The 22,480-nt window shown below is 27.0% G+C and overlaps 1 protein-coding gene across 3 annotated transcripts in view; it reads right to left on the bottom strand.

Moving 5' to 3' along the window:
* Window positions 1–22,480, bottom strand: part of LOC113558909 (voltage-dependent calcium channel subunit alpha-2/delta-3) — a 42,234-nt gene that overhangs the window by 6,895 nt on the left and 12,859 nt on the right. The window contains exons 2-27 of one of the 3 annotated variants that reach the window (XM_026964491.1): window positions 16,997–17,078; window positions 16,330–16,440; window positions 10,471–10,654; window positions 10,101–10,241; window positions 8,922–9,193; window positions 8,752–8,862; window positions 8,395–8,584; window positions 7,303–7,439; window positions 7,142–7,228; window positions 6,998–7,078; window positions 6,833–6,907; window positions 6,659–6,754; window positions 6,518–6,589; window positions 5,998–6,139; window positions 5,874–5,919; window positions 5,646–5,785; window positions 5,537–5,587; window positions 5,360–5,453; window positions 4,545–4,577; window positions 3,921–4,025; window positions 3,742–3,854; window positions 3,308–3,450; window positions 2,990–3,241; window positions 2,776–2,893; window positions 2,312–2,660; window positions 980–1,184 (exon numbers count right to left, since the gene is read on the bottom strand). In XM_026964491.1, coding sequence (XP_026820292.1) covers window positions 980–1,184; window positions 2,312–2,660; window positions 2,776–2,893; window positions 2,990–3,241; window positions 3,308–3,450; window positions 3,742–3,854; window positions 3,921–4,025; window positions 4,545–4,577; window positions 5,360–5,453; window positions 5,537–5,587; window positions 5,646–5,785; window positions 5,874–5,919; window positions 5,998–6,139; window positions 6,518–6,589; window positions 6,659–6,754; window positions 6,833–6,907; window positions 6,998–7,078; window positions 7,142–7,228; window positions 7,303–7,439; window positions 8,395–8,584; window positions 8,752–8,862; window positions 8,922–9,193; window positions 10,101–10,241; window positions 10,471–10,654; window positions 16,330–16,440; window positions 16,997–17,078 — 3,430 coding nt within the window. Of the gene's footprint in view, window positions 1–979; window positions 1,185–2,311; window positions 2,661–2,775; window positions 2,894–2,989; window positions 3,242–3,307; window positions 3,451–3,741; window positions 3,855–3,920; window positions 4,026–4,544; window positions 4,578–5,089; window positions 5,135–5,359; window positions 5,454–5,536; window positions 5,588–5,645; window positions 5,786–5,873; window positions 5,920–5,997; window positions 6,140–6,517; window positions 6,590–6,658; window positions 6,755–6,832; window positions 6,908–6,997; window positions 7,079–7,141; window positions 7,229–7,302; window positions 7,440–8,394; window positions 8,585–8,751; window positions 8,863–8,921; window positions 9,194–10,100; window positions 10,242–10,470; window positions 10,655–16,329; window positions 16,441–16,996; window positions 17,079–22,480 lie in introns of all 3 variants that reach the window. The other 2 variants (XM_026964490.1, XM_026964492.1) reach the window with 2 other exon arrangements.

Raw genomic sequence — 22,480 nt, 5'->3', positions numbered from 1 at the left:
GTACAGAAATATTAATTTATAAAACGGTAACATTAATTGTTAGTTTAAAATTATTGGTTTTTATAGAGACTTCATGATGAGTAATATTACACCTATCCACAAAAACAACGGCTAAAACACGAGTAAAACAAAATAAACTGAAAATAATATTTAAAAGTTTATATATTTATCTCTCTAAAAATACAAGGAAGCGGGAAAGTAGAGCAGCTTATCGATATTGTGTAAAAAAATTTATTGCACCTATACTCGTGTACAATGTTCAACTAATAATATTGAAAAATAATATTACGTTGTTTTTTAATTAAACGAACAATGTTCGTAAAACTTCATAGTTAAATATTTTAATATTTTATATTAGATTTATTTTATCAAAAATGCTACGTACAAACCCGAAATTTGAGACTCCATTAGACAATATTCGGTACTAATGTACCTTATTATGAGAATAATTATTATTAGCCATTAGGAGACAGATTTAAATGCAAATTGTATTTTTTTCTGGATGTTTAAAAACATTGCTTTCCAAGCACAAAGTTTATTTCATACATTTAAGTCAATTAAAAATAATAATCGATAAATTTCGATAATAATTAAGCAGCATCTGATTATACAGTAAGGTAAAAATATAACGATTGTATTTATCTAAATTGTATATTCATTTTATGGAATAATTAATACCTAAGAATAAAAATTTATATAATGAAACACATTTTTTTATTATTAAAAATATATTTAAGAGCATTTTTTTAATACGTTTTTTTAAATAGTATTTTTTTAAAGACATTTTCTTGTTTTTAAAGCATTTAAATTCGTTCCCTAATTATCATAATTATTAGGTGAAATAATAAAAAAAAATTTCTAAATACTTAACATTAAAAAAAATAAATTTCTAGTTTAGGTATTATACTTAATATGGACAAATAGTGTTCAATTTTAAAAGGATTATAAAAAACTAATACTACAATATTATTAAACTCACTTCCGGATGATAGTTAATGCACTTTCCTGTGCGTCTCCGGAACATATTTTGATCTTGACAATTAAACACCGGTTGTCCAGATTCATCTGTTGCCATTCGAACCTCTTGTGGTTCAATACTCAGTTGTTTGCTTCCACAAGGGCACAAAGTATCCACAACTAATAGTATTAGGTTACTATGGGGGATTTTTTGCACACTGAATGGCCTGTAAATATGAAAAGAAATTGATATTTATCAAGTCGTGAAATTTATGTACAGTTTTTTCTGCCTATATTAAGGTAGATTGGGAAATGGGACTTTTTAGCGCAACCATTTCGTTGCTGAAATTTTGGTGATAAAAAAAAAATACAAGCTAAAGTTAAAATTAAATATCGAAGATTAAGTTAGTTTAATAACATTTTAAACAAAATAAATGGATAAATTTATTTAGATAAAAAAAATTTCTAAAAAATAATAATTAATAAATTACAAGCAGAAATGGATACACAATACGAACATTTAGTAACGGGTAAAATCTATGGAAAAAGTTTAAAAAAAAATGTAATAATATACCATTAAAATAAAATATTGAAAAATTGTAACAGTTTTCATTGTAACATACTTCATACTTGACTATATTAATTTTACATAAACTGGTGTTTTTTTTTTTTAATCTATAGGTATTGGTTTATTTTACGATTATTATTTTTTAAGCAATTTTTTTTATCTAAATAAATGTATGCTTTTATTTTGTTTAATATGTTATTAAACTAACTTAAACTTATACACTTAATTTTCACTTTAGTTTATATTTTGTCTTTATCGCCGAAACGGCAGCGCCGAAAATATCTATCGTCTAAATGGTCGCGCTGAAGAATGTTAGAAATAGGTTGGTAATTATTGCGATGAGTTTAAAAGAAAATTGTATGGATAACTTGATATTTAAGATGATATAAATATTTTAACTCGACAAAATTATTGAATATACGATGGATAAATATGAAATAATAACCGTTTCATTTAGTTTAGCTTTTTCTGCGATATATGGTGATAGACAGTGCACAGTTTAACAGAAAACATATTTTATTACAATATTATACAGTATATAATGCTTTCTAGAACTTAGAAATACTTTTAAATTGACTCAGATATCATATATAGAATGTATAACCAGGACAAATAATAAGCTGACACCAAATTATTTAGGAAGTAATAATGGTTATTTCATATTATGTTAGACGTTGCAAAATATACCTACACATAATATAACAATGGTCAATGATTTTGACATGGACAAGTTTAAGTAGGTTATACAAATATCAATATAAGTAATGATACTATAAATTATAATACCTTTCGCATCCAGTAGCGTGGCAATTGGTCAATTTTCCTTTGAGTGGATTAAACGACCCACTCATGTTCAATCTGTTGGGTTGCAAGACGTACAAATCGACTGATTTGCGACACGTTCTAGTAATCCCCGGTTGGGTTCGATTGTACACTGGGCTGAAGTATTCAGCGTTTTTCATGCTTGGCACATATAATGGTGGATGCGGAGGCATGTCTTTGTAGTCATTACCAGAGCTCCCCCGATCACCACCGTCACCATCCGTCATTGGTTTGTCGCTCTGATCTGTGGTCTTCTCACCTTGATCTGGCACGAATTCGTCTGGACCCAGGTCGTATTCCGAATACATTGGATCTATGGAAAAATGACAAACTGTGTTTAATACATGAATGCTAGAATAAAAAATTGGGTTGATGCAAGAGATTTTCGTTTGTTAACTATAAAATAAATAGTGTAATAAAATATATACCTTCGTCTTGAGCTTGAATCCACTCCGGGAATATAACGTGATAGATGTTAGTTTCGATTGCTAACCAAGCCAAACGACCTAATAACCATTTTATTAACCAGACAACCGGCTGAAAAGGCTGCAAAACAAACAAAAAGCGTCGTAAATTAGTCGAGCTGTGTGTTTATTGGTAGACAATGATATTTGTTATTATTATTCTGTTTTATATGATTACTCGTAGAGAAGACGCTGAATCGGTTCCAGGTTCAATACCGCTATGGCATGCACCTTGGTTGTCCACTATAGTTATCTTCTTATAAATACCGTCCTGTACCAACGAGTCCATAATAGTCCCATCTGTTTGGCCGAAAAATTGACCGGTATGATGAGATTGTTCAGATATTATGATGAAACCGTTGTTATCCAACACATAGCAATCGAGATCGTCGGAAGCACACGTCTTCTTGCATCCAGTCATTCCGGTACACTTGGGGAAAATATAAAAAATGAAATAACTATTTTGTAATCATTATCCTGTAAATTTAATACGTACAGCCGAAGTAATATTGATGAAGTGCGAAGCGATCGACGAATGTTGAAATTGTATGCCGACAACCGCAGCTGCCGCTCGATGACCTTTATTTTCAACGAACATTGCGTGGGTAGCTGTAATGAGTGGTCGATCGAGTCCAGCGCCTAAAGAAGTCAAATAACTTTGATTTATGTTTATCCTTTTACATTAACAACATATTCAATTGTAATTTTCCAAATATAGTTGTTGTATTTTGGGGTAAATGGAAAACCAAATACTATTTAAAATTTATAAAGCAAGTCCAGCGACATAAAAAGTAATTGTATAAATAATAATATTGTTTACGTTTAAATTAATACTTCAATAATTATTTTTACCGCTTACAATTTCATCAATAGAAAGTATGAAAATCACAAATGGAATATTTTTTAATACGAAAAAAAAATTAAATTCACCTGAATTAAATGGCACTGAAAACACAAAACTTTCAGGCTCTATGTTGTGTTGATCAATCGCTCTTTTATACCACACTTCGTCTATGGCTTTTTTATTAGTTTCGCTAAAATGTCTAAAATGATATGTGTAAAATTAATTATTATATTAATGATATAATATTTTAAATTATCAAACTTACGGTTCAGGTCCTCTGTTGTTAGCTGTTCCGTGATCTCGCCATCTCAATAATCCACTCCTCGTCGCAATGAACGTAAGTGTTACACCGAACATATGATGTCCTTGGCTATGAACGCGTGCAACATAGTATACAAAATTCCAAATTAATACAAGACGAAACAGTGATGTTTTATACATATTTTATTCAACTTTATAATATCAAAAACTACTCTGAAGAAGCCACAGTCACGTAATTTTAAATATTTACAAAAGTCAATGCATCTATTACAATTTTAAATTTTGAAATTGATTAAAAAAAAATTGATAAAATTAATGTAACACAAAATATATTGATGATAATATTGCAGTTACTTCTTCAGAAGTTTTTACATAAATGCTATGTGGAAGTGAAACCTCTTACCAACTCCGCTGCAATAATAATTCAAAATATTTTCTAGGGTGGTGGAATTCTTAATTATAATTTAAAAAATATGTATTTCAAAATCGATTGAAGTTCATATTTTCCGAAAATTAATCCTAAATTACGTTAGGTAATGTCACATACTGAGCTAATAAAATATATAAAATCTACATAGTTCAATGCAAATTAATAGTTTGAATGCACCACGTGTTTCATCTACTTTACCTGTGCAGAAGTGCCATTAGTGTGGCTATTGGGCTTTAAAATGTAGACAAGGTTAGTGCAATTTTTAAATAAGGTGCAAATATATAATAAATCAAAAATTATACAAAAAACAATATTAGGTAACTATAATATACGATAGTATTAATAAAAAGTATTATTAAACATTTTATCGATAAAATAAAATATCTGTAAATAAAACTGTATTGAAAGTTACAGAATAAATAAAATTATCGGTATAATTAAAGTTGAAAAATTATATTATTGTAAATATATACATATTTTAATAATATACATACTTAAAATATTCAGATATTTCATTTTATGATTTATTCAAATAAAATTAAAATAAGTATAATCATGCTTATCAATCATTATTAATTTTGGTGCATATGTGTATACTTAATGTGTTTTAATTTAACTTATATAATAATACATTTTGTGAGTACATAATAAATTAAGACATCAGTCGTCATTTGTGATTTCAGTGCGTTAGAATGCGTGTTTAAAAATTACAGCCAAAAAGTTTCTTCTTATTTTTTTTTTACCTATTTTTTAAATTTTGCATTCTGAGTAACGCGTTTGTAGATTTACTGAAAATAAAATGTTTGAGAAACTATAAATAAATATATATATATTATATATATATATATTTTTATTGAATACTATTTAAACTTTCAGTGAATCATTTAAAATAGGTAGTAAAAATAAATAATATTTGAATATTTGAAAATCAGGAAAACTTGAGACCAAAATAAACTATTTTTATAATTGTTTAGATTAGTTTATAAGATATAATTAATGTACCATGTACTTACTGTTTATCAACCTTAGATATTTGACTTGTTTGTTTTTCAAGACTATCGGTGACTAATGCATCGAATACTAAGGATTGTAAAAGACTTTTATCACCTGTAATTAAAAAAAAAGTCTTGTTAGTAAATTTATATAGATACTTAAAATTATTATATAGGTATCATTAACAAAACACTTACAGTAATGAGAGTCTTTTTCTTTTCTCCACGTGTTATAAACCTGACTTGTGCCTGAAAATACTCACAAGAATTAATATTTTTAATGTTTATCAATTCACAAAATAATTACCAGGTTCTCTTTGTGGCATTCTAGACCTTAATGACATCCATTTCCAACCAGGACGTTTGGTTCTGGACAAAAAATGTAACACTCTATCCTCAGGAGTTTTAAAGTTATGTTCATTTCCATAATTATATTCACAATAAACCCTGTAAAATTTGGTTTCAATAATGAGACATGGATTAATATATAAGTAAAATAGCGTTTTAATTTAATGTTGAAAAGGTATAAACTCACCAGTCGGGATGGACTTTCCAATTTTTTCCTTTGAAATACTCCGTAACTGAAAAACAAATACAAATAAATTTAAAATATCTATATATAAATATATAATATATATATGTATATTTTAACCACTAACTATTGAATTGAGTCAACTTGATTTCTTCTTCTCCAAGTAATTCATACATTCCATAACTTTCTGGAAGAGCAATACCTAAACTATAAGGTGTATCTTCGATTGAATGATAAAAGTATTTATATTTTCTAGTAGACACTCGTCTCTGAAAATTAAATAAAACTTAAAATTAAATACTTTTAAAATTTAATTTATTTAATAGAAGATTATTTTGGGTGAGTTTAACTTTTAAGTTTAAAACTTCTATAAAGTTTTATTTTAATTATAATTCCGCTATAAACTCACTACAAATTTTATTTGTGAAGTTTTAAATATTGTTTAATAAAAGAAATATTTTTGTAAAAAATAATTTATATTCTACAAAGCTACAACTTATTTTTCTTGTTTTACAATACAACGTCACAAATTGAATAATATATAATAATTTTTCAAAATTGAAAAGTAATTGAGTTACGTATATCGTATATCGTGTTTAAAATTTTTAGATTTAAATTTGTTTTTTTAAATGTTGTATATCGGTTACCATATTATCCAAGTGATTTTTGACTTTTAGAGTAGTTTCGCCTTCCCGTTGCTCAATCATTTCTCTCCTCAACTAAAGTATATTTATAAAACATTTTAACCAATTAGAAAATATAAAAATAAAAATATTATAAATACTCACTTCGAGCAATAGAGTGTTATTATTAGTGTCCACGTCAGGTAACTCAATCTCACTCAGGTCTACCGTCTTATATTGAGGTCTGACCGAATCAGATTGCTGTAAAATATTGTTTATAGACATAAAGTTATTAAATTATCACAGTTATATCAATGATAAAATTATACGAATTATTACCGTTGGACGGAAGTCAGGGTGATAAAGGACATGTCCATTATTGTCCAATATAAAGGAGTAACCATTGGCACCGAGCTTAGGAAATAAAAAATTAATAAATTAATTTTAAAAACAATTTTAAAAATCAAAAATATCTTCAATGCTCGTACACAAACTTTAATTTACCTTATAGGCTGGAACAAGTTTCTTTAGGTCGTCAATATAGACGTCCATACCAACCACACCCAATAAATTGGCGGCTCGTTCCTGTCAAAATGAAGTTTAATATTAATATATAAGATATCATACAAAAGTACTCAGTATATTTACCGAATGATTTCTCCTGTCAAAAACGGGCGCAGATACTGTTGTCATAAGTCTGCCATCTATAGTGTCAGTAGCTTTTAAATTGTCAACCTGAAATGGTAAAAATTGAAAATAGAATACAAAATATAAATTTTTTCGACGTGTTCCTTCTCAATGATAAATACTTTGCTTGCAAGATACACTGGTGACCAATAAACCGGATGATCGGTTTGATACATGATTAATGGCCTAGCCATAACTAAAACATAGTTTAATACTTTTTCTCGAAGATTTCTTTGGTCTTCGATATGTTCGAAATAACCTGAAATATATTAAACGAATAAACTATAAATTATAATGTATATTATTCATAAATTATATTATATTAATGGCGATAATCATCTCGACTAAAATAATTTAAGAATTTTAATTTTTCGACTCTTTGTTTCATAGCTGAGCGATGAAAGCATTAGTTTTACATTGGTAATTTTTATGATAATTTTTTCGAATGTGTTCTTAAGACGTTAAGGTTAGTTTCTGATAGAAAAATTGTATTTAGTCTGTACTTTCATGGTCAAAAATAAAAATAATATTTTTATAGTTTTCCTTAATCAGTCAAATTTTAAAGAAAAAAAATATAGAAATACTTTCGTAATACCAGTTTTCCACAAAATTTACTATGACTTTTTTTTATGATTAAAATAAACGTAGATATTTGAAATTTGCATCACATATTATTTATATAGTTTTTTCTATAAAATACATTGATAAAATTGTTATACTCTGTTATACTTGGTCAAAAATCTTGAATAATTAAGTATAAGAATCGCCATACATTTTTGTTACAAAAATTAAAAAATAATTTATTCTTAATAATATCTTATTTTATTTAATTTAAAAAATAATATTGTCATTGATAACTTAAAATAATCTATTATTACTTTTCGTGTATAATTATTTTTTAAAAATATTTAGAATAATCTTAAGATATTTATATGAATTCGAATTTTTTTCGGGCTTTCTCGTATGTTTTCGTTTTCCTTAAAATTATTAATATAAGCACTAAAAGTTAAAATTTTAACAAACCGGGTAGTCAAAATCACAACAAATTTTAAAATATTTTTTTGTCAATAATGTAAATAATTGGTTTTTTAATCAGTCCTATGTCCAAGGTATAATTATGTATTTTTTCAATATTTTTATGGAACGAAGCAATTAATGTAAACTTTGTCCTATTAAAAGTATGCATACGTAACACGTGAAATTTAAAAGTTAACCTTTATTGTTGCAAGCAATCCAGTTCATATCAGCAGCATTTGAGTCATCTTTGCCAATTAAATACGTAAAAACTCGAACCGGCATGTGTGGTTTATTATGTTGTAAAATTTCTTTATATGGTCCAAATGGACCGTCAGTAATTATCAATATAGCTTGATTGCATTGACTTCCTTGACCAGTGCGATTAAACTGTATTATAACATAAAAGGCATTATTTAGATTATATTGGTAGCAAATACGAATAGAATTTCACTCATTGTAATAATATCCGCCCTAACTATCTTTGCCTAACAAATTAACTAATTAACTCCTCCCTATCAAACTATAAGTTTCTAAATTAATTAATTCAAAGGTACTTTATGCAGTATGTCGAATGCACGAGCTAGAGCTCCAGTGAAGTTAGAACTGCCAGCAAACTTTGATTGTGCCACAGCGGATCTCAAATCTCTTAAGTTCTTCTCGTTAGCCTAGAATTTAAAAGAATTAGCCATTGTTTAAAATAGTAACGTATATAGTATAGGTATACCTGAACAATAATTTCTTTGAAACATGGCACAATTTCATAGTTTGATGACTCGAGAGATAAAACATTGACGAAATCGTTAGCACCCAGTGTATCAAGTGCCGCTAAAGTAGTAGCTCTTACAAGACTAAGTTTATAGTCAGATAATGCAATTGAAAAATCAGCTATTATAACTATATCTTTGGCACTGGTTGCAGCTTCTACAAACCATGGATTAAGCCGATAGTCAAACAATGCAGATGGTGATAATCCTGAATATGAAGGCCATCTCAATGCTACAATAAAAAATATAAATCATGTAATTAATAATAATATTTTTTTACACTAATTAATAACTAAATATTTCTATTAAAACCCTTAAAAATTTTGCTGTTAAAATATAATATACTTAAAAATATATTATTAATACATCTTATGATAAATCTCAACATGAATGATGAGAGATTAATTTTAACCATATCTAATTAGTAGAAAAAGTAGCTGGGCGGGATTAAAGTAAACTTTAAAAGGACAACTTTGAAAATAAGAATACCACGGAAGTAAAATTTGATCATTTATCAATATTCTTATAAAATGTAAGTAAATTTATGTTGCTTGATCACAATCAACCAAAGACCCAGACTTAAATGCTAATAAATAGGCACTATTTAATTTAGCAAATATTTCTTCAATAAGAATCCTTATATTATATTATATTATATTATAGTCTTGGATAATTCAATTTAGTATCAACAAGCACTAGTTCAATTTTATTTCGATCATATTTAATTAAGTTCTGTTAAATAACTACATTATTTTCTGGTTATAGATTGATCACAAAAATGAAAGATCGTAATTGAATTATAATTATTCGTTATGTCTATAAAATATTTATGTCATGTTTATAAAATAAAAATAAACTATTTTTATATAATACATTATTTGATTTAGTATTATAAAACCATGTTATTGGTTTAGTACGAATAACTTGAATACTATTCGTGCATGAAATTCACATGATAAAATTCGATATAATATATTGACGACCAATAAAAAAACTACAGTATTCGATATTCATGATCAAATGTAATGTAATTTGATTTTGTACTCTTGTACTCGTGAGTCGTGACACTATTACACTATAACAGTAACGTAGTGGAATTGCCTACCTGGAACATCAGTAGGTATATAGTAAACACTTACTTGGAAATCTTCTGAGTGTCCCTTTTGTGCTACCAAAATATTGCCATGATAATACAGGATCCATTTCATAATTGCTTACGAATATTGGATCTAAATGATCAGTCCACTGCATATCTCGAACTATGGTTTCGTCAACTGAATCTTTAAATGTGATAATATAATTGAAAATAATTTTTTAATTTCTAACTGGATTATATAATATTAACAATATTTATGGACACAATTTAAAATTTAAATAATATTATAATATATACTTATATTTTTTAATTAAAATATAATACACTCTTAAATAATATATTTCTGTTATCTACAGTAATCTATATACATATTGTGAATATTTTTTTATATATATATATATAATAGACATTACCTGGATCTACATATGTGCTCTGTAACAGCACGCAATTTACAGTAGTGTTAAATGCACATTGGTCATATCGGTCTATTGATTCGAGACTCTTGTAATCCCCAAATACATCGTTTACATAGCGCTCACTCTTTACAGCAGCTTCTTGATTTGCTAAAGCAGATTGTTCACCAGCTTCCATTAGCCTCTAAAAAGATATGAATACAAATACAAATTTAATTTATAGAAAAAAATATTTTTAGTTAAGAAAATATATTTACATATTATTAAATTAGTTCAAGAATAATCCAATTAAGAATTTAAGTTTTAAATATTATATGTATGCTGTTGTTTTCAATAAAATTCATAAACTATAAACTATTATTCCAAAGTTAAAATATTGCAGACTTGAGTCTTGGACGCACTCAAGGCATTATACTTTTGTGGTGTGTGAAAATATTCTGAAAGGAAGGAGAATGAAAAAAGTTGCTAAACGGGTACAAAACTTTCGAGACAGAAATAAATCGAAAAAACCTGTAAAACAATAGTCAAAGTTGATGGTTGGTAATTTTTAAAACTTTATTCGGCAACAACGGTTTATTAGATTTGTAAAAAGTGCGTTGAACTTTCTTTGGTGACCTGAATAAATGTAGAAAAAAAAACTACCTATATATTTTACTTATACGTAACACATAATATATGTAAGTACCTACACATTTATCACATTGTTCTATAATTTATTTATGATAGTTTTTCTACATATCATATTTTCATAGCTGTATACACTGTATTTTATAGTCTTACTACTGATTTACTATAGTAATAATAATATTTATATCATTAAAATATAAAGTTGTAACATTATCGTTTTAATTAAGCCTTAAATATATTATAATTTATAGGTATGTATATTTATATGAATTATTTATTTAGTGGTTTTTTTTTTAAATATTTTTAGAAGAATCAAATAATTTGAAATTTCTTATTGAAATACAACAAAATCAAAAATATTAAGGTCATAATATAAATGTTTTTATTAAAAAAAAAAAAAAAGAATTAACGCATTTAAAACTACCACAACTACCAATGAATTTTTGAGATGATTTAAATTAAATGAAAATATTTACACTAACCATCATCGTTTCTGGATAATGCTGACAGGCATCGTCCAGTAAAGTTTTTGTGAAGGTTTTGAAGGGCCAAATCACGTTTTACATTTACGACAGTTAGTGTGATTTTTCTAAATTTATAATACCACAAATGTTGACAGTTATTTACCAAGTTTTAATTTAATTTTTAAAAGATCGCATTTTAACACAGATTAAATATATTAAATCATGTCGTGTTTGACCTAAAAAAATAAGATAATAATATGTACATTAAATGTAAAATTTTATTGTAAAATTAAAATACATTTTTTTATTCATGAAATATTAAAAGATCTATCTTGATTGAGTTCATCTATTTCTTAACAATTATAGAATAGAATAGAATATATATTTTACAAACAAACAGATAATACAATACTTTAATATATATAACATTAATTTTAATTATTTGTACACCTTCTTTAAGCTAATGCTTGTGTTGAAAGTGTGAGTTCATTAAATAGTTTGGTATATAATAGATTTCTATAAATACTTAATTAATATTATATTATATATACGTTATACATTTATATATTCGTTATAAATTAATCTTCTTTAATATAGTATGTTTAAAATGGTTATAATTATCAAATTAATGAATATTTATTTTCATTTGTCTACAAAGTGAAATTGCACGATTTAAGAAACTTTTGTCACCAAATTGATTTTTACAATTTGGAACAATCGTATTTATATTTTTTTTAAATTTAGTGTTATAATTATGGTTACAATATGGTAAGTATATTTTATGCTTAAAATTAGGCATTTAATTTTTTATATAAAAATTTAGTATTATTCAGAATAGCCTATTCTTTTAGGAACTTTTAAGATAAATTTTATAATTTTATTCATAGTCGATTTTAATTTGTTCGAGTGAATTTCATAGGCAGCATCCCAAATCTCAACACCAAATGAAATTATTGATTGAACTAAGGAAATATATATAGCTCTAAGTTGTTGTCTGTCGAGAATACATCGCAGATCTTTAAAAACATAAAAGAATTTACGACTCATGCTTATAATATAATCTATGTACATTACATTTTAATTGAGAATCAATATATATTCCTAGATATTTGGTAGAATAAACTCTTTCGATATTATTGTGAGAACAATAAATTGGAATATTATTTAGATGAGAACTATTTTTGAAGCTTAATTTCCATTGTATATAATGATTTATATTTTGAATATTAAAGATTATATATTTAGTTTTATTTAAATTTAGTTCTAAATAATTATTATTGAACCATGACTTCATAATTTTAAATATTTTTTTTAGCTTTATTTATGGTATAATTTTTCAATATTTTTTTCGTGAATGAAACAAACAGTATCATCCGCAAATCAAATTATTTTTGAATTAACAATAATATATAGTAAACCATTTATTATATATATATAATAAAAAAATACAGGTCCGAGAACGGTCCTTTATAGGACACCATGGTTTATTTTTAGAGGGTAACATCAATTTTGACAATTTGTAACCGATCACTGAGGTAAGATCTAATAAAATATTTTCTTTCCCACGTATTCCAACAAATTTTAATTTTTTAAATAGTAAGTCATGTTTAATACTATCAAAGGCTTTTTTACATCAAGAAAAATACCTATAACTTTATTATTAAGATCTAAATTTGCATTAATTAATTAATTTAAAAAAAAATGAGCATCATTAATATATCTACCTTGAAGAAAACCAAATGAAAAAGCATATTATATGTATAATAATAATTAAAAAGCAGTAAAAACATTGATAACTACATAAATATGAAATATCAACATAATCTATTTATTTACAATTATTAAAATAAAAAATAATTTAATAAGATAAAAAATTTTATAACAATACTATTAATTAGTAATGGACGATTAATAAAATTTAGACAATAAGACCTTTTATATAGGAAGTATATAATAATAAAAACTGAAAGGATAAAAGTTTTTTATTAAATAGGTTTCTTTCTTTTTTCTAATTATGTTGAAATTTACAATTTTTAAGGGGTTTAAAGTTTAAATAATGGATAATTTATTTAATTAAATAACGATGTTTTCTTTACATTATTTTTAATTAGATTTGTAGCTTTAGGGATTGACATTTTAATGCAAGATAACTCATTTACTAATTACTATATTCAATAAATATTTAAAACCTTTGATCATTAATTATTTTTATAAATAACTTAAAAATAGTCCTAAATGTACTTTAATAAACCAAATTTAACTATGTTATATTTTACTAGAAGCAAGACAAAATCCATGTGTCTATATCCTGTCCAGCTCATATATATAATATAATACAATTGATATATATACATATATATATATCAATCTCCATATAATAAAAAAAAAACCACAGAATTTTCACTCTACTGTATACTAAGCGTCAAATTTACGTTTTTATTGAGTAAAATGTAAAGAATGTGTTAAATTTGAGTTCAATTACTAATAAGTCATTACATATAAAAACTTTTTTATGCTTATAAGGCATTACTTAATATAATGTATTGATTATATTTATATTTTTGCATATTGTTAATTTTTTTTTATTAGTAATAAAAAAAATTTGAACTAATTTTTACCGAAAACAAAACCCATAATATGTTAAATAATATTATTTCCTATGTGTTATTAATTGCTTAAAAGTAAATAATAAATATTGTCATACTGTAAAACAGTTTTAATTGGAATAAGTAGTTTAAAATGAATATAAATATTTTGAAAATTTTATTGTGCATAGGTAATTAATAATAATAATATATTTTGAGTTTCTACGTTAAAACTTTTTTTAAATATAATATTATTTGTTAGTAAAATAACTAAATAACTAAAAATTATTCATTTAAATATCCAATTCTGTTGAAATGTGGAACTTGAAATCTATAAAAATAAATTGTATTTATGTATTTTTTATATTATAAATTTTTATAAAACAATCATAAATGGAATCTTATATTCAGTTTTTAAACTTTTTAGCTGCCCCTAATTTTTTTCATTAACATGCTAAAAAAACTTTTAAAATGTTGGAAAATTTCAAATACCTATAAAAAAAAGCTTAAATTTAGTCATTTTTTATAAAAAAAATATATTTTAAGTAATAATGGAATGTTTTTATGTATGTACGACAAAATGTTAATCATATTTTATTATACATAAATTATAGGGGATAATATTGTTATTGTTTATATTAAATACCTATATTATATTAACTATTTATTAATTTCAGAATATTATTTTTTGAATTCATTGTTGCAAAGCGTTTTTATTTAGAATAGTTCCATAAAATTAAACTTCAATATTTTACAGGATATTTTTCTCTAAACCTAATATTATTTTTTAGTGGATGTCTTAAATAAATGGATTATACGTTATCGTAATTATATAAACCGAATTTTTTTTATTATTGTTTCTTGTTTTCTTTAGTTTTTCTACAAATGTATAACAATTTTAGGTTAGGTAAACCTAGGTAACCTTAGGTTAGGTTATTTTGTTGCTTTAAATATTATGTTCCAAAATTTGATTACAAAATTATTTTTAGATGTTTATTACCAGAAACATAAGATCGATTATACACGTTTGAAGCACATATAAATTGTTTTGATTTGGTTAAACACTAGGGTTACTTAGAAAGAAGTATACATAATGTCATGTATATACTACACAATTTCATAACGATACGATTACTTCAGTGACGACACCATTTTAATTGCGATTATTCTTCTTCTTATTATTATTATTATTATTATTATTATTAGGAGACTGTTTTGACAGGATATTAAGTTAATAAAACGAGCATAGCGTGCAAATCATAATGGTTAGGCACTGGTAACGACTTATGCAAATTAAATGGCAAAGAAACGAGAGATTTCAGGTCTGTGCAAAGTGCTTTATAATATCATTCGTCAGATGGCATGGGAAGTGTGGAGTCATTAAGGGTGTTAAAATGGTGTGGTTCTCCTTTTCAACCTCGAATCCTGTTAATTAAATTCCTCGACGAGTTGTGCACTGTGTCTGTGTTTGTATGTGCGTGTGTGCGAGTGTCTCTTCCACGACTATTTCTATCTCTTTCTGCCTCAGTGTTTCTGACTCTCTCTTCCTGACTATCTCTTGGTGCCAAAACCATTCGACAGAGCAATCGGTTCCAAAAATCTACACGCAAGCGGGAGAGGAACACACAGTTAATGAGACAAAGAGTGAGAGAGGAATATAAAGCTTATTGTTACGACCCCAACCAACACACCCATTGAAGCTCTCTAATTACACCCTACCTTACACCCGGCCAACGTTAAGTTAATTAACGTTTATTGATGTAATATAGACGCCATATTGAGATGTGCAATAATGTTTTAATTGGTTTGGAAACTCATCATATATGTTGCGTTTAAATAGCGTTAACGTAGTCGATATATAAGAATACCTACAGTATGAATTGTTTAACGATGACAAGCCACTAAAGGAAAGGTCGATGTTTACAATAACGGTAGTTGATTGTATACAAGTTGAAAGAATTAAAAAAGGATTGTAGGCATATAATCGTATTGCCATTAACAAAATAATGTAAGCGTTTATAATTTGAGAACCGCTACATACGTAATACAAAAATTAATTAAATTAAAAATTTAGGTAAGTTGAACTGAAAAAATATGTTTAAATGCAGTTTTTAGATGTAAGTCGTTTCTAAATATGATTTACAAATAAAACTAAAAAAATAATATAAAATTAATTTACTCACCAAAACAGAATTCATTTTGATATCCATCATATTTTTAACTTCTGCTGCCAAATCGCGAATGAGTAAAAGTCCGTCTTTTCTTCGTACTTTAGATTCTCGCTCTCTATATTTCTTTTATAAAATACAAAAGTAAATATGTAATTGTTTTTTTTAAATATATTCAAAATAAATATAAATTAAAAATAAAATCTATTGTTTATTTATATAGAATAGTATTCAATTTATTTTATCTATAAACTACAATAAAGTAGAATATTAGAATTCTAAAAACAAAAGTATTAAGTAGTAATTGATGTTTATTCATGGTTAAATTTTTTATATGGATTTTTAGACTTTAAAATGACAGCTTTTTAAAAATATACTATAGTGGGAAAAATAAATGGATTAATTGATAGAAAATATATAACTATTTAAAACGAAATAAAATTTTAATTTGTGTACAGTTAATACGATCAGAATATACTTAGTTTTAAAATTCCTAATTGTATTTATTGTTGATATTTTTTAAGTTAGACTTCAGTGGCCATTATATATACATTTGCACTTAATTCTAAAATAAGTAAATTCATTGATGTTTTAATTTTTTTTAAATATTTACATATTTATTTTAAGAATTTTATTTAATGAAACTGTTTAATATTAATACTTATGTAAAGTTAAAACTTACTCTTTGGATTTCGTTCATGTTGGTTATTTGTCTGCCAAACTCCCACAAATCTACACCAAATTTCAGCGCCCAATTTTTTACTCTGAAACAAAACACATAAATTTACATCAAGTTTAAAATAAATGTAAGACTAGACTTTTAAACTTGGGGCACCTAATAAAGGGTAATAGATAATATGTCTGGCCACTCGCCAGACCATGTATTATCATTTATTGTTGATGAGCGTGTATTTGTGGGTCACACGTAATTCGTACGTGACGCTTGTTAATGGAATATGGTCACAATGAACGTGTGTTGTATTCTGACCTACTTGTAAAAAGGCCAAAAATGGAGCACCAATGTGATGCCCCACGGGTTGCTGAACTGTGGCGTATAGTAAACACCAATTTCTGTATGATAAATGCAATAATTCGATATCTTATAAGTATGAATAGTGTAAGACGTATTTCAAACAGAAGTATATTTAGTGTAATACATATAATAATATAGGTTTTAACCAAAACAGAAATAAAAACAATTTAAGAAAATTATAGTACGCGTAAATATGCTAAGCTCCTTTTGTAGTTTCCAATAGTATGCTTAACATTACTAAAATGTTAAACACGTTTTAAGCTATACAATAATGTATTCGTTATTGTGTTTAGTTTAAAAATTATTTCATTAGATAAATTTCTCTAGTAGTTCAATTCACATAAATTAATAAGTAATAACATACAATTATCCAATAAAAAAGTGAAGGTTAAAACTTTATTTTAGTTAGAATAATACGGTGAAAATACAATAAACAGAACAAGAGTCATTAAATAGTTAAATCATATTATAATTGTACAATCAATACCTACTCAATATTCAGTTTGACATTTTATGGTAACATAGTAACATTTTTATAAATTGTAGTACAATTTTTAGATTATAATATTTACTATTCACGTCTATAGGTATTTTCAGACCAATAAAAAAAATCGTTTTGTCTATATGATAATATTAACCGTACTTATTTAGTGAATACAGCTTTTTCGCCTTTCGATTTAAAAAAAATATATTTTAAAACGTGAAAAATTAAAGATTTTAATACTACGAAAAACTTTACTTTTTTTTGGCAGTTTTCTAAAAACTACTGGGAATTTTCTTGTCTTACAAATCTAAAGTACCATCTGTGTCCGCTTTCCAATCAATAGAAATGCTGTATTAAAGTTTAGGTGTTTTTTTATTTTTACTACTCAAAAAAAAAATATAATAAACGTAGTTGTCTGAAACAAAATGAAAAGCAACACAAATCGAAATATCATTGTAATTAAAATTTAGATTCGACATAAAATAATAAAAATTTAATTAAATTGTTATAATTTAATCACTACACGTATCTACAATAGTGGTTTATCAACTTTATTATGTTTTATATTTTATTATCACCGTACAAAATTCGCACGGTAATTATCTGTACTTATGGTCTATGCTTTTTCATTAATTATTAAATGATCACAGCTGCAGGTGGGGCAAATGTACAATAGAATATAATTTATAAATCTCGTGAATAATATAGTAAAAATATTATTTATCGTGTGTTTACAGAATGAACCAAATATCAATGTGCGTAGTGAGAACACTACTCGTATAATAGTGGTACTTTTAATTGGCTTTTAAAAACATTTCCGCAAGCCACGCCGTTGTTGTTGTTGTTGTTGTTTAAACGTATAATACACAGGACTTGATTTAGATCCCATTATTGTTATTATATGCGGTATTGTGATTAGTGAGCATCATAATATTATATTCATGAGTTTAGGTTGTAATAGTTAATAACTGTGTAGGAAAGCGTCGTATTTTCTTTTTGCCAAGTTAATAGCGTCAAAAAAAAGTCTATTGCCAATCCACAAAAACGTTCTGAAGGGATCGATGATAAATATTAACGCCATCTCTACGAGTTTTCAGTATTTTTGGCTTTAGCACCACCCCTGCCACCACAGTCCAACCTGAAACCAGTGCCTTGTAGAATAATAAAATCTAGTTTGCCACGTGGACGTGGGGAAGTAACTGTTACGAACAACTATGGAAGCCAAAAAATCCTTTAGCATTCCAGTTCCATAGCCCGGGGGACTTCTGGGCTCCCCCCCCCCCCCCCGAAATTTTAGACGACAATAACTTAATTAATTTAATTGAAAATACAATTTTATATACATCATGCCGTGATAACTCGCTTCCCCGAGAGAAATAGCTAAAAACAAAAAAATAAAGCAACGCCATTCTTATCATACTTACTTGATATTGATTTTATAAAATCTATAATTATATGAATTATATTATCAGAAATACAGTGCGAACTTAATTTGTTGTCATAATTGGCCATCAAAAATTAAGCCTTCCCCCCTGAACAAATTTTGGCTACGGCGCTGTGGAATTCCGTTTGTTTTCAGGAATTTCACACTTTAAACTATCTATATTAATGTTAGTAAACAGCGCGTTTTCGCAGCACAGTGCCCTGGAAAATATTTATTGACCAACTACTGTGTTCTTTACGCCACTGTGCAATCATGTAACATATATGTCGCGTATTACACTGAGTGACCGCAGCCAACAGATCGAGACGGGAAGTATAACGAGAAATAGTGAGAGAGGTGAGAGAGAAAGAGAGAGAGAGAGGAGAGCGAAAGACAGGGACAGAGATAATATTATATAGAAGATCGAGAAAGAAAAAGAAAGCTTTATTTGCGGACTATCGGTGAAAAAAACGACGAACGCTGTGGTAGTGGAACGGGGGGAAGTACACGCGTGGTGCGTGGGTAGTACCGCAGTGTGGGGCACGAGAGGGTATATAATACATATATCTAAACACAATATAGCACGCGGCTATAAGAGGCATTAATCACACACGGCGAGAAACGCTTCGGCGGGACGAATGCAGCTATATGAACGGGTGGGTCGGCGTATAGTGTTTTGGCGATGGCGATAGGAGGATAGTTGTAGAATGGGGGTCGCCTGCCGACGTGACCCCTTCGTATACGATCTCGAGCGTTTTCTCATACACCGCTTCTACTACGGCCATACTACGACTACTACGGCTACTACGACCACTGCTACTCCAACTACTACTACTACTACTACTACTACTACTACTACTACTACCACTACTACTACTACTACTACTCCTACTACTACTACTACTACTACCCTTCCTCCTTCTTATCCGACTTCCACTATGCTCTCGCTATACGTATATTAGTACGTTACGGCGTGCATGGAGCGCTAGCGTCTCCGGCCGCCGCGCAGTATCGATCGCATTCGACGTGTACGCGCCGAAACCCTCTGGATTTCGGTCGGCATTGACCTCCCGTCGCCCCGCCGAAAAAGGTGATCGCGGGCGCGTGCGCGTGTGTGTGAGGGGGTAAGTCGGTGCGGGTGCAGGTGGTACGCGTGCGCGACCTGCACCGGACAATCCCCGCACTCCGAGCTTTTCCCCACGATGGCTAGTCGTCGACGCGTAGTCGTCTCCTCCACCGCCACGTGCAAAGATTTCCCTCCACGCCACCAGATCACGACTACATCCGTCGTCCCGTCGATATAATAAAATTATAATAATATATATTACGTATAAGCGATTTTTATTATTATTATTATTATTATTATTATTTATTTATTCTGCACGACCGTCAAGTTTGTCTTCGAGCCGATCACATCTGCGGTGTATAATAATAATAATATATAAATATTATAATACGATAATATGTATACGCGCAACGTATAATATATATTTTCATGAAAACAATAATACAATCACGAAATCCAGATCTCCACGTTGTGTTTACCGTGGTATAAAAATACAAAATGCACAATACATATACCGTACATACAGTATAATATATATAAATGAAACAATTCGGTTAAGCGTTAATTTGCACGTTTTTTTTTTATTTTAATAATATTTATAGAATGACTCCTTTACGGTAATCGGTAGGTATAGGTATATCGACTTCGACGGGAAAGGCGATACGTGTATTTTGTTCGACCATATTATACCGTTTACATATTTTGGTCTTAAACAATAATAATATATATATGAGGTAGTGTTACAAAATGTCCTTATTGCAACCTTCTCTCTTGATTGAAAATATGACACAGATGGTATCTTATGAGGATCATTTTTTGAATTTCCACATAGTGCACTAGAAAATTGTGAAAAGTCTTCTTTTATTTTACAGAAAAACTGTAATAGACAAACCTTCTTTATTTAGGAAAATTATTTTTGGTTATTTTATATTTTAATAAATACTAAAAAATTGAATTGTTTACAGGATATTTATTTGGGAATTTCGTGAACGTGATATTGTAAGACAATCGCAGTTTTAATTTCATAGAATTTAAATACATAATATCTGCATAAAATTTTATTGTACTATCTTTTACATTTAACTGTGCATAAAAAAATATTAAAAAACTATGATATATATAAATGCAATAATATAATTTAATTACAAACAGAACATAAACAATATTTTTATTATCTGTTAATTACCGTATATTCTATATACTATATACACAAAATCACAATAAGCATTAACTGAACTAAAAGATAATGTTTTGTTTTTTTCTATGATTTATATAATTATATAGAATACAGAAAATTGTTAATTAAATAAAGAATAACACGTAAACCTACAATATTTATTTAAAAAATATATATATATATATGGCTTGATTTTATTGAATAATTAAAATAATAATAATAATAATTTTTTTTTTATCAAACACAATAAAATTAAAAATATAGTAAATTTACTGTACATAAGGCGATGACTGGGTCATTTTAATGTATTACGTGTTAAATTTTAATTCAATGATATATCATTCTACATGAAAAATAATTTTGAGCGGAAACAGTCTGTCATCCTATATCACTAATTATACTTAATATTTTCATGCAATGGTTTTACTTTGATATTACTATTAAAGTAATTTATTTTACTATTAGTATTATAGTAGGTTGATTTAATTTTTGCAAAAAACATTACATTTTTATTAGTATTTAATTATTGTAATAGTATATATTTATACCATATTATATTATTATTATAAACTTTCGAATTAATATTTTTTTTTCGTATTGTCGTTATTTTTCTGTTATATTTTATTCATTTGGTAAGTTGCCACTTTGATAGCTTTGTCATTAATATCGTCTACATTTTCTTTGCTACACATTTCTTCAAAGTTAAAGCGTTCAAATACATATATGTTTATCGTCTTGACATCTTTTTCACAATTCCGCATTCACACCTGTCATCTTCCGACAATTTCCATTTGAAAAAATTCTTTCTTATTCGTTCACATACCATTTTAATTCGATCAATTAGAATCAGTAAAACCACCTCGTCGTAAAACTGAGTCTAAATAAGTATTATTTTAAATTAATCTAAATATTTTTTAAATATGATTGTAAACATATAATTTTGTTGAAATGTGAACTTAAAATGCTTATAAAAAAAGTTGCAT

The sequence above is a fragment of the Rhopalosiphum maidis genome, chromosome 1 (assembly GCF_003676215.2).
Source record: "Rhopalosiphum maidis isolate BTI-1 chromosome 1, ASM367621v3, whole genome shotgun sequence".
NCBI classification, from domain to species: domain Eukaryota; kingdom Metazoa; phylum Arthropoda; class Insecta; order Hemiptera; family Aphididae; genus Rhopalosiphum; species Rhopalosiphum maidis.
This window is presented reverse-complemented; position numbering and strand designations above follow the sequence as displayed.